The 12999-nt window shown below is 46.8% G+C and overlaps 1 protein-coding gene across 3 annotated transcripts in view; it reads left to right on the top strand.

The window, feature by feature from the left end:
- Heg1 (heart development protein with EGF like domains 1) overlaps positions 1 to 12999 on the top strand; it is an 84525-nt gene that overhangs the window by 52036 nt on the left and 19490 nt on the right. For all 3 annotated transcript variants that reach the window (XM_075965804.1, XM_075965786.1, XM_075965796.1), the window contains 3 exons: positions 3504 to 3638; positions 11491 to 11533; positions 11889 to 11926. In XM_075965804.1, coding sequence (XP_075821919.1) covers positions 3504 to 3638; positions 11491 to 11533; positions 11889 to 11926 — 216 coding nt within the window. The remainder of the gene's footprint in view (positions 1 to 3503; positions 3639 to 11490; positions 11534 to 11888; positions 11927 to 12999) is intronic.

Genomic DNA, 12999 nt, shown 5'->3' with positions numbered 1-12999 from the left:
AGAATGTCTGAAGCCCAGGCTTTCACAGCACCCAGAGGCACACAGTTCTGTCTGCGCATGGCCTTTAGGCATCTAGTGCGGGCAGCCGACTCCGTCTGTTTCTTCTATACAGCGCCGGGGTAAGAAGATGCTACAGGAGCTGACAGAACCCAGAGATATCACTCCTGTTTCCTAGGGAGACTGAAAGTTATGTACAGAGTGTGTAGACTTGTCAGTGATCCCACAACCTTCATAAGGTGACTACTAAGAAAACACAAAGACCCAGTGCAGGGTTACCTGTCTTTTGATTGCTTCCTATCATAAAAAACAAAATAGGCAAATCGGAAGACTGCTCAGCAGGATGCTCCCAGGAATGCCATAATGATGAGGATCTCCCTTCTCGGTCCTTGGCTCCTTTGTCAGAGGCTCTTGGCTCGTGTTAGGGGAAGGCCAGTGAAGAAGGCATTTAAAGACAACTCTGGAAGGCACACTTGCCTCTTGTGGGGTAGTTTGACATCTGGGAGAGGAAACTTGCTGCAATCAGAACCGCCTCTAGGCAAAGACAGAGCTAGTCCCTGTTGGCGCATTGTAAGTGATCAAAGTGGACTCTGGTTAGTTTGTTGTACCCCTGGATGAGAGCTGGCAAAGGAAGGAGAGCCTAGGCAAAGCCTCCCCATCTGGCATCCAGATGTTAGACACAAGCTGAAGGTATCGGGTTTTGGTGCCATATCCGCTGGTTGGTCTAGGGTATTCCCAGTAGGTCAGGGTTTCATAACTGCTGGTCCAGGGGCTTCCCTTGCACGGGCGAGTGCACCACAGAGCTTGGGAGTTGGCGCTTGTCCTTCCATTGTCAGATAAGCTCCTGGGGGCTGCTGCTTAGTAATGGGAGAAATGGACGAGACCGGGGAGAGTCAGAGTGTCTTGTTTCAAAGTCTATGCCATTACAGTGTGCTGGAAACTTTGAGGCTCTCTGGTTTTATGTTTTTGTTTCTCTTGCCAAGGACTTAAGGGTACCATTTTTTTCTTCCCCCTGAGGTAGGTACCCTACAGTTTGCTAACCATCTCTGGGCTGCACTTTGTGTAGTCAGCGTTGAGCCAGGGCACTTTCCTGTTGCCAGCAATGCATCTGTGCCTTGCAGATTAAGTGGGTGGTTACATGGATTTGCAAGAGCCTGTTCCTAGCTGTGCCTGCTCACTCAGCTGCATTGCTTGGTCTGCCCCCATGTGGTTTATGGGAAGACTCCAGTCACCAGTCACTGGTCACCTTGAGACCATCCCCACTGCTCCTTTCCAGTCCCTTGAGAATAAAGACAGCCGCGCGTATTAGCCAGGATTGGGCTCATGTCCCCATTTTTCCTCCAGACCTTCTCTAGGTTTGACCAAGAAGTTCAGTTCTGTCTCTTGGTAATTTTTCTGGAGCTAGAGAGGTAGTAGACCAGCAGGTGCTACACATCTGGATTTCCAGCCTCTGGGCAGCGAGACTGCCCTCAACATTGTTACTGGCAAGCACGGTTTTCTCCTCCAGTTCCCTAATGTTCACCTCCTTCTTTCAAAGTCTTCTAGTTTTCATGGTCTCCTGAGGCTTAGGGACTGTGGAAATCCCCTGTGGAATGCCTCAACCTTAGACACACGTGAGTGCCCATTGTCTGTTTTGCTGGATGCTAATGTCCAGGAAAGACCATGGGAATTGTGAGTGCCGAAGTCTCCCATCACCGGGGATTGACTGAAGTGAGACTCCGCAAGGTCCTGTTGGGTGGCTTTACGAAAGATGTTCTTGTGAAGGCTGAGGCAAGTGGCTCCTCTTGGCGGGGGCAGGACCTGCCCTCCCTGTTCAAACAGGAGTCTGACACTGGGCAGGAAATGCCTGCTTTGGCATGGCAATGAATGGTTTTTGCTAGCAGCCCAGATCAGTTGAGAGGATGGAAGGAAAATTTAACATTGGCTTCCAGAAAATACCTAATCCGACCGGGCATTTCCCAGGCTAGGATGGCCTGAACAAGGCTGTATCCCGGGGATGTTACTCTCTGTTAACCAGTTGACTGGCAGAGCCTTCAGAAAAGTCGGATGAGAGGTTGTGGAGGCTGAGGTCCTCCCTGGTGCCAGCTCTGCAGAGTTTGCCTGGTGAGACTGTTTCCCGTTTAAGTTTCCTCTTGAATACAAACTTTTCACAATGAACAAAGGAACTCCGATTTAGCACGTCAGCTGCACTGATAAAGGCAGGAAATTCGGCACTGAGAATTGAAACTGGACCCTAACTCACCCCGCTGGGACCAGGCTGTCTCTCAGAGGGGTGGATGCTGGGAGTTCCACGTGGGCTGTTAAGCCCTGGCATCAGCTCGCATCACCAGAACTTGCCCAGACAAGGGTTAATTTTGCAGTGTCAATAACAGGATCCTTCTGAAGAGCTTGGGGTCTTTTCTCTGAGATAGAAGAGGGGATACTATGCCTACAAAACTGACACCCCCTCTTCATTGTACAGCAATGCACATACCACCTGTCTCATTGCTGCTCTTGTCCCACGATGAACTCGCTGTTGGCCCCCATCAGCAACAGCACACATCTGACTTCCTTTGCCGTGTCCATGTGTTTCTGTCGAGTTGGTTTCATAATCCTGTTCCTTCTGTGCACCATTTCCCAGTGCCTCTTTGTCTATCTCGGGTAGTGAAATGTAGCCTTCATTGTGTTTGCTGTATAAAACCTCACAAAGGACTGTGTGCCCAGCAGTGGATGCTTTTGCTACTGATAAACAGATTCTTCATCACCCGTGAGGTAATTAACACTCACAAATGAACATGGAAGTGCCCTTAAAGCTGGCCTCCTTCCTTGCCTGCTTCTGTTTCTCCTGCTGATGGTGGAGTGACTGACAGGCCAGTAAGGGCCACCACCACCCCCCAGCCCACACATGCTCACTTGCTGGTCTCTGTACTGAAGACCCTATGCTGAATAAACCTCAAGAAACCACCACCATAGTGGGAAGACAGCCAGACAAACAGCTTCCTGCCAGCCTGGGGAGCCGGATTCCCATTCAACCCCAGCCCTGTAATAAACCCGAAAAAGGCAGCACACCAGGGGCACAGCAAGTTTCCCTACCTAAGGAGTCGTCCTGGGCCCCTGAGGACACACAGAGCCCAGATATGCTTCCACTTGAGACTGGTCTGGCCGAAACTGGTCCAAGCGCTCAACTCCCTTAGAACATAGTCACATTTTCTGGGTTTGTTCCAGCTCTCTTACCTGCCCCAACACCCAGTCCTTTAACATGAGGGTACAGAATAAACCACACAGAGGCTGCGTTTGTAGATTGGGCAGTGCCTTTTCCTTCCTCGGTTTGGTTTCTCCGTAGGGAATGCTTGTGAATACTTATTTACCGGCAGTGACCCGGAAACAAGGGGCAGAGGCTGTGCAGGTCCTCTGGGAGGAGTATGGCTCCGCGGAGACTCTCAGCCTCTTGAAATAACAAGTTCATGCATTGTAAGGTGTGAAGACGAGGTTTGGTTTGGTTTCACCGTCTTGTTTTCCCATCCCAGCGGGCAGCTTGTGCAAGCGGAAGAGTCCAGAGTGTGACAAAGAAACCTCCATCTGCACCGACCTGGATGGCGTGGCGCTATGTCAGTGCAAGTCCGGCTACTTTCAGTTCAACAAGATGGATCACTCTTGCCGAGGTAGCTGTGGGTCCCCAGCAGTTCTAGACACCTTCCTGAGATAGGCAGGTGCAGTGTATACCATGTGGGTGGGCTCTGCTCTGGCTGTGATGTTTCTAAATTAGGAGTAACTGCTATTAGGCTGGCTATTAGGCTGGCGGCTGGAGTGGATACAGTATCGCCTTGCATGTATCTCCTGCTGCACGCTAGTCTAGCCAGTCCTGCTCAAGAAGAGAGAGAATGGAAGATATCAGAGAAGTTCCCTCCCCTCCAGGAAGCGATCGCGAGGGTCCCCTTCACCTCCCTTCCAGTTAGAAGAGGTTAGAAAAATTGTTTTTATCCCCAAAGCTTTGCCTGTTGCTTATTAACCCTTACGGTGAAAATACAGGCGAAGAGCAGGGCCTGGGTTGGGTCTTTCAGGGGCCACCGTGACTCAGTAGTGAGTGTACTCACTGATGCCCAGGACCCCCGGGACACCAGAGCCACATTCTGCCTCACTGATTAGGTTTCATCTTAAGCAGCCACTTCATTTCTCTGAGCCTCAGTTTCCACTTCTTTGAAAGGAATGTGGTGACATTTCATCAGCTGTCCCAAGAACAACAGAAAGCCGTGTCTAAGGCTGTGCTTTGAAACCTGTGGGGACTTGCTCTTGTATTTATCTAGGTTGCTGTGCATTTGACGGGCTAACATTTTAAAGATTTCTTGGTGTGTTGGAGAGTAGAAATCTAATTCTGCCAGCCTTTTTTAAAAAGGGGTTTTTTATTTATATTTTATGTATGAGTGTACTGCTTGTATCCCTGCATGCCAGAAAAGGGCATCAGATCCCACTAGAGGTGGTTGTGAGCCACCATGTGGTTGCTGGGACTTGAACCCAGGACCTCTGGAAGAGCAGCTAGTGCTCTTAACCTCTGAGCCATCTCCCTAGCCCCATTCTGCCAGTCTTTTAGAAGAAGTGGAAGACATTCACTTCATTTGAGACAAAGATCACGCTCGATGAGTGTGGTCCAAAAAACTTGCCTTAAAATCAATTTTATTCAGACCTGGAGTGCTGTGTGCCCTGGCTCTGAAGCCTGCTACAGTCTGTGGTGATCAGCAAGGCTGGCAGCTAGAGACTACTTTCTTACAGAGCGCCAGCTCTAGTTACAGTGTGAATGGCACAGATTTCCTGCTCAGCCAACACCTTCTTAGTGACAGATACACAGGGATCCTAGAGAAAACTCACATACAGGGGCATTGTAGTATGTCACTGGGGTCAGGACTTCCCCTTAGAAGACTCATTTCATCAAAAGAATACAGAAATATATTCGGGGCAGCCCTTTGATCTTAGACCTTAAACCTTAGACCTTCTGATGGTTTAGGTTTAGATAGAAAATTCTCTTGAGGTCCCACATTAGCCTTCCGCGTGGGAACTGTGATAGGTTTAGAAGAACACCCGCTTTCTGAACTGGGCTTCAGGCCTGGTGTGCTTGGTCCCCAGCCCCTCATGGCTGTGCTAGACTGTTGCTTTGCCTCAAAGAAACCATGCTCCCCAACCCCTTCTTATCTGCTTCTCTGCCCGTCTCAGAAATGGGGGCTGGAGCTCAGCTGCACATGGGAAAATGATGGCACTGAAGTCCGTGTGTGTTGTGATACTGTGTTGTGTGCTGTGTGCCTATGACAAAGGTTTCCAGGACCATAGGTGTGCAGAGGAGCTGGCCTCATGAACCTCGTGGCCTTCAAGAGTGGCCCTGCCGGCCACCCTTGTTCCTGACTGGCTTGGGCCATTTCTTTCTATTTCCAAGTCAGCAATGTCCTAACTATCTCTTAGAGGCAACCTTGGTGGCATTGGGCAAGCCTCTGTAAGAAGGACATCTCCTTCAATTTTATATGTAGCTTTGGAAGTATGGCAAAGACAGTATAGTGATGTCTGTGAGACTGTAAGAGGCATGTGTGTATACCATATAAACACTTGACAGTGTATAGCTTGAATTACAGAAATTTAGACAAAAAAAAAACCATACACATTTCTCACTCCTCTGCCATACAGAGATCTGGCCAGATTTGCCATGACTTGAGGGGAGAAATGAACTCATTTTGTAGCCCAAGCTCACCTAGAACTCGATAAATAGGTAGCTCCGCTGTCCTCAAGCTCAGGATTTTCCTGTCTGAGCATCCCAACGATCTCAGGCATATGTCGCCGTGTTCCTTTCCAGGTTTTCATTTTCAGTATGTGTGCTTTAAGTGACACAGGTGCCACCAACTTTGTTTACCTGGTAATGACCAAGAAGCAGCCTGGGAAAACCTTGACTAACCTTGAGGATTGTTGAAGCCCCATGAGGCCCCATCTCAAGCGGTAGTGGTCGTGGGCCTCTCTCTAATGAATGGATTCCGGAGTTTTGTGAACTCTAGCTCTGTCATGGGTTAGCAGTGACATCTTCTGGCCATTCGTGCTGGAGCACAGACATTTAAAATCAAAATATGAGTCCTTCCTGGGTTTCTCCATGTTAGCAACCTCCCTCCTCCCCTCCTTCTGACTAGATTGAGACTAGCATTTTTAAAAGATTTTGGGGAGGGCTTTGTTTTTTATAAAACAGGGTGTCCCTATGTAGAACTGGCTGACCTTGAACAGAGATCTGCTTGTCTCTTCCCCCTTAGTGCTGGGATTAAAGACATGCACCATCACCCCTATCAAAATTTTATTTTAATTTTATGTGTTTGGGTATCTGTATATGTGGTACACATGTGCAAGTAGCCTAGCAGTCCAGAAGAGGGCGTCATATCCTCCACAGTGGGAGTTACAGATGGTTGGGAGCCCAACGCCTATCTCCTGGCATAGTGGTAAATGCCTTCTCCGCAGCCCAGATTCTAAGTCTTCTCTCTCCAGATGACAGACACCTCAGGAGCCAAAACTGTACTGAGGATAGGATTTAGCATGTTGTAAGTAGTGCTCACGTGTCTATTAAAGTGACCACAGGGCAACAAATATGTCTTGGGATCAGTACATCTCGACTTTGTGTCTTGTGAAGAAGTTATTCAAACTTCATCATGTTCTTTAAGCTTGATTTTGAACCCTTAGCCATAGGAGAAACCCAGTGAGACCATGTATGCAAATTCTGGCCACATTTGTTCTGTCTCTAGGGCTCTGGGGTCAGAGTCCCTCTGGGGTATGTGTGAGGAGGAACTGGGAGTGTCTTTACTGGCAAGGTTTCCCCTAAAAGTCCCAAGAGCAGCACCGGGCACACAGGAACACACATGATGAATACACCCTTTAAAAAAATATTTTCCATGTATATATTTGTTCATTTCTTCATTGTGAATACATACATGTGGTGGTCAGAGGACAACTTGATGGAATCTCTTCTCTTTCCACCATGTGGGTCCTGGGGCTTAAGCGCGGGTCATCAGGCTTGGTGGCAATGTCCTTACCCACTGAGCAGCCCCACCAACCCATGTCCTTTTGATTAAAGAAATGTTCCATCAGGGAGTCAGGATACTTTTGATGCTACATGAAAATAGCTCAAGCCACCAGCTGGAGCTCATAGGCAGGACAACAGATGGCCCTTGCACATGGCTGGGGACAGCCAGGAGTGGAGAGCGCCCACCCAGCAGATGAGGGTTGGGTGTGTAGATAGATATAAAAGTGTTTGCGGGAAGAGTGTCCGGAATAGAATGCCCTGGTGACATCAGTCCCTCTCAGTGCTGAGGCGGGCGGAGAGGTGAGCTGTCCCCGTGGAGTGCTCCTGTAGTCTGAGCCAGAAAGCATCCCTCGGGGGGGCTTCCCTCATCCCCACAGCCCCACTGGAGCATGATGCAGAGTTAGGAGGGGGAGCATGCGCGGGGGGCGTGAAGCTTTCTACTCAGACCAGGAAAAGGCAGGATCACTCTGCTTGTTCCATAAAGGAGTCCTTGCTTTCCTAAGACCCGCAGAGAACTCAAGAAGTCAAAGATGGGGGAATACAGCCTCATCTCCTCTCGAAATAGGATATGATTACTCTTGCTTGTATAATAAAGGGTTTGAAACACCTATTGGAAATCCATATAATGAGCCAGGTGGTTGAGACACTGATGCCTTTAACCCCAGCACTGGATCTCTGAGTTCATGGCCAAGCCGGTCTACGAAGTGAGTTCCAGGACAGCCAGGGCTACACAGAGCAATCCTATCTCAAACAACAACAGCAACCACAATAATAATAAATATAAAATTTATAAAAAGACAGAAGATTAAAGGGGGCAGCCGGATAGCTTAGTGGGCAGGGATATGGGCCTGAGGGACCGAGTTCAATTCCCACATCTCCCAAAAATAGCAGAAAAGAACCTGACTTCTGAGAATTGTTCTCTGATCCCTACTAGTGCCCCACGGCATGTACACAGCCACAGTCACAGCCACACACACACAAGTAAAAATAAATAGATAAATACAGATTTGAAAACATACTGACTGGGCAGGGAGAATGAAATGTACAAGTACTTTTCAAAAGAAGAAACTATTTTAACAGTGCTCAGCATTCCTGGTCATCAGGGAAAGCAAACCAAAGCTACTCTGAGATAGCACCGCACCTTACTCGAAATGGCTTGCATCAACAGATCTGACAATAAACGCTAGAGAGGATGTGGGCACAGGAACCCCTATCCACTGATGATGGGGGTACAGATAGATACAGCAGTTTGGAAGTCAGTGGGAGGTCCTTAAAGGACTAAAGATAGAACTACGTGAGTCGGCTGTTCTAGTCCTGGCATCTACCTGGAGCACCCATGCCCTTCCAGAGAGATATTTACATGCCCATGTTTATTGCTGCTCTGCTTTTGATAACAAGGAAACGAAACCAACCTAGATGCCCATCAACAGAGACATAATAAAAATATGTCACATATACAAAATAAAATGGAACATTATTCAGCTGTAAAGAAAAAGGAGGGGCTGGAGAGGTGGCTCAGAGGTTAAAAGCACTGGCTGCTCTTCTAGAGGTCCTGAGTTCAATTCCCAGCCACCACATGGTGGCTCACAACCATTTGTAATGAGATCTAGTGCCCTCTTCTGGCCTATTGGCATACATGCAGGCAGAACATTGTATACATAATAAATAAATCTTAAAAAAAGACAAAGGAGAGCATGAAATTTTCAAGAAATAGAGGGAATCAGAAGGTATAGTGTTGAGCAAGCTCACCAAATTTTGGAAGAAAAACAAAACCGCATGTTCTCCCTTATGTGCCTAATCCTGGCCTGTACATGTATGTATGACATGTATGTATGCACAGCTTTAGGTATAATACAACATTTAGAAAAGAGACCTAGTAAGGATAATGCCAGATAATGAAGAGGGTCCAAATGAGAGCAAAAGGACATGAATCTTGAAAAAGAATATAAAGCTAATTATTTGTCTAGTTTCAACTGTGTTGTAAGGTTTTTTTTCTTTTTCTGTGGTAGATAACTGCATAAAAAATGTAATTGATAGTTAAAGTGTAAAACCCTGTGCAAAGCCAGGTGGTGGTGCACGCCTTTAATCCCAGCACTTGGGAGGCAGAAGCAGGTGGATTTCTGAGTTTGAGGCCAGCCTGGTCTACAGAGCTAGTTCCAGGACAACCAGAGCTACACAGAGAAACCCTGTCTCAAACAAACAGACAAAACAAAGATAAAAACAACAAAACCCTAAGCGAAGCTCTAACTCTATAGAAGTTGATTGAAACGTATAGAATTTGGGACACGGCAATGTATATTTGTGTGGGTATCTGTAGGTGGAGACTGCTCAATCATTTTCTGGCCACCCAGACACAAATAATCAACCAGAAACTATATTAATTACAACACTGTTTGGCCAATGACTCAGGCATATTTCTAGCTAGCACTTACATCTTGAATTAACCCATTTCTATTAATCTATGTATTTCTATGAGGCTGTAGCTTACTGGAAAGGTTCCAGATCCTTCTCCTTTGGCAGCTACATGGAGTCTCCTTGACTCCACCTACTTTCTCTCTATATCTCTGGATTTCTCACCTGGCTTTACTCTGCTAAACTATTGGCCAAAACAGCTTCTTTATTAGCCAATGGCAATAAAACATATTCACAGCATACAGAGGGGAATCCCACATTAGGTAGCTGAGAGATGTTTTTGTTGTGAGTTCATTATAATAAAGTGATTTTCTTTTCAAGATAGGGTCTCACTATGTCGTTCTGACTTGTTTGGAACTTACTACATAGACCAAGCTGCCCTCAAACTCACAAAGACCTCCTCTGCCTCCAGAACACTGGGGTTAAAAGCATGTAACATCACATCCTGCTAAAGAGATATCATCATCATCATCATCATCATCATCATCATCATCATCATCATCATTATTATATCATAGATTTGGCTGGTTAGGAATGGCATGGGGGGATGAAAGGTAATGGGCATAGTGTCACATGCCCATGACTTCAGCTTTGGGAAGCTGAAGCAGGAGAATTGTGAGTTGAAAGTCGGCAAATGTGCATATTTAAAGGGTAAGTCAAGTTAAAGGGAAAACTGGCTACTCTGTTGAGGCTGGAAGGAAAGCGAACTTGCAAAAAGCTAAAGAGCGTATTTGCCAACATAAGCCGTACACTGAAGGTCTAAGCTAGGATCCTAGTGCAGAACCAGCAAGATCATGACTTAGAAAGGGTCAGAGCTCATAAAAGGAGACTCCCTATCTTCTTAGGCATTGAGGCCCACCGAAGTTTCTCTGGGCATGCTCACTGAGAGGTTACTGTGGTATTGCAGCAGTGTGGTCCATAGCATCCTGCAGGGACTTCTGTAGCTGCTGCTTAAGGTAAACGGGTCGGAGCTCAGGAAAAGTGAGTCTGCAAAACCCATCGCATCCACAGCTCTTTCATGGTCGGCGATGAGATTGATTTCAGATGATTTGGAACAGTGTTTTTCAAACTGTATTCCACAGAACTGTTGCAGCTAAAATATGCTGCATGACAGTAAAATGGATGCTGGACTATTTAGCTTCTAGCATTAAAAACGTAAAGAAGGAAAATATTAAGGACATCTACACAGATGATACTGTTATGCACAAGTTTGTGGCAGAACACGGGAAGCCTATGAGACCTCCTGTCCCAGCCTGCAGGGTGTGTATCCGCCATCCAATCCCCAGCCCGTGCTCGCTTGCCCTTGCCACTCACAACTCCTCCCCACTGTGTCTCTGTCTGCTCCTGTTGGCAGCTCTACATTCTGTGGTTTTTTTTTTTAAATCTGATCTCTTATGCGATGTGTATCAGACATTAATCATGAATCAAAAAAGTGTATCATTCCTTGCAGCAAGGAATTTGTGTACCGGGCCATTTTTTATTGTCGACTTTCATTCATGCGTGCATTGCCATCCCTGGTGTTTGGCTGAGTTATGATAATGTTTAGAGTATCCTATGATCAGACAAGCTTGGAAACTGCTGTCCCAGGAGAAGAGCTGGGCCATAGTCTGTGCAGTGGGCCCAGGGGGTTCAAAACTATGTTCTTGGCAAGGTGAAAATTAGAACACATCTAGATACATCTAAAATCTCTGGCACAGAGTACAGGGTAAGCGTTCACTTATGGAGACCTGGGCGACAATCAGGACTGGGCTCCAGAGGGTGTCATCCACCACTTCAGCCTTCTCGTGGAAGAGGGCTAAGATATGTCACCTCCTCTAAGAGGCCACTGTTATTACTATTCTCTCATAACCCTCTTTTTACTGGTGGGAACTGAGCCACGCCGAGGTCAAGAAAAGTTTCACGATCCCTTTAAGAGTTGAGATGACAACACTGTTCAGGTCAGGATATAGATAATTGAAAAACTTTTGGCTTCTAGAATATTTTTGTGAACTTTGGGGTGGCTGATGTTTAATTAAATGTGAGCTCTGCTCCTGTGGACCCTCATGGATTTTCCTTTTCTCTTTTAGCCTGTGAAGATGGATACAGGCTTGAAAACGAAACCTGTATGAGGTGGGTTCCCTATTCGCTTTTTCTGATGAAGTTGTTACAAATGGTTTTTTTTTTTAAAAAAAAAAAAAACACCCTAAAAGACAGAGCATCCAGGTGGATAGTGATGGCACACACTTTTAATTCCAGCACTTGAGAGGCGAAGGCAGGCAAATCTCTGAGTTCTAGGCCAGCCTGGTCTACAGAGCGAGTTCCAGGATGGCCAGGGCAACAAGAAAAACAAAACAACAAACAAACAGAAAGGCAGGCCATCCTAATAGAGAATCTGTCCTAAGTAAAGAAGTTTCTCACATGCATCACCTCGTCATAGCTTTTGAGACTTGAATCTGAGTCTTCTTTTGCCTCTCTTGACTTCCAGTTGCCCGTTTGGTCTTGGTGGTCTCAACTGTGGAAACCGTAAGTATCCCAAAGTGGAGAATTGGGACTGGGTGGAGCCAGGTCAGCTGACAGCTTCCTCCCCTCTCCACTGTGTGCTCAAGTCCTGGGCTGGGTATGTGAGAAAAAGAGAGAGTAAGGCTTCTCGGGGAAGAAATAAACACCTGTTCTCTGAGCATGACGAGTCAGGCATGAAGTGGGAGGCCATACCTCAAGGAGAACCCAGGACACTCGGGAGTATTTCCTGGAAATAAGGAATTGGAGAGAGGTTTCAAAAGACTTTTGGCGGACACAGGGGTGGTGTAAGAATAAAAAGGATGTCCCGGGGCGGGAAAACCATTTAGGACCCATTTAGGGTCTTGCGGCAGCCACAGATCCATGGTGTTTTGGGACCAGTTTGTGAGTAGATGTGTCCAAATTATGGAAGGAAAAAAGATCGGTCGTGCCGCTTTAGGTTTGCAAAGTACACAGGAAATGAGCTGCTGGGCGGGTGAGTTCCTGGGCTGCAGTCAGTGACTGCTGGGGACCTAGCAATCGCAGCCCAGGAGAGGTACATGGTTGGGAAGAAGCCACTGAGACCATAGCGAGCAAGAGAGAGTGTAAAAGTCAGGAGACTTCAGCGAAGTGCCAACTGGGACAAGGACCAGCCTGCTATGCAGTGTTGTGCCAACTGGGACAAGTCACCTGCCATGAGGTGGAGTCTTTCTCCCTAAAGTAAAACTCAATGCGGTCAGTGCTGACAGCGTGGCAAGCAGGATCCAGTCCCTTCTGAAGAACAGCTTGAGCCATTTTAGGTTTGCTTGTACTGGCATTTTTTGAGATGGAAGTTACCTTCAAAATTATGAAACAAAATTTGTCATACAGAATATGGTAGAGTTTTAAAATAATAGCAATCAAATAGTTTCCAGGTGACCTTTGTCCCCTCTTATACAGGTAAATGTGCGAATGGTGAATTTTCCAGTTTGTCAGTTTGGAAGTAGATGTGGTTTTATTCCCTGTGTGTTAAGACCCCCTACAGTTGCTGTTTCTTAACTGTATGCCCCACTTTTATGTCTTCCATGCACACGTCAAGCTTAGCTTAGCCTTTCTCCCCT

This window comes from Microtus pennsylvanicus, chromosome 1 (assembly GCF_037038515.1).
Source record: "Microtus pennsylvanicus isolate mMicPen1 chromosome 1, mMicPen1.hap1, whole genome shotgun sequence".
NCBI lineage: Eukaryota > Metazoa > Chordata > Mammalia > Rodentia > Cricetidae > Microtus > Microtus pennsylvanicus.
This window is presented reverse-complemented; position numbering and strand designations above follow the sequence as displayed.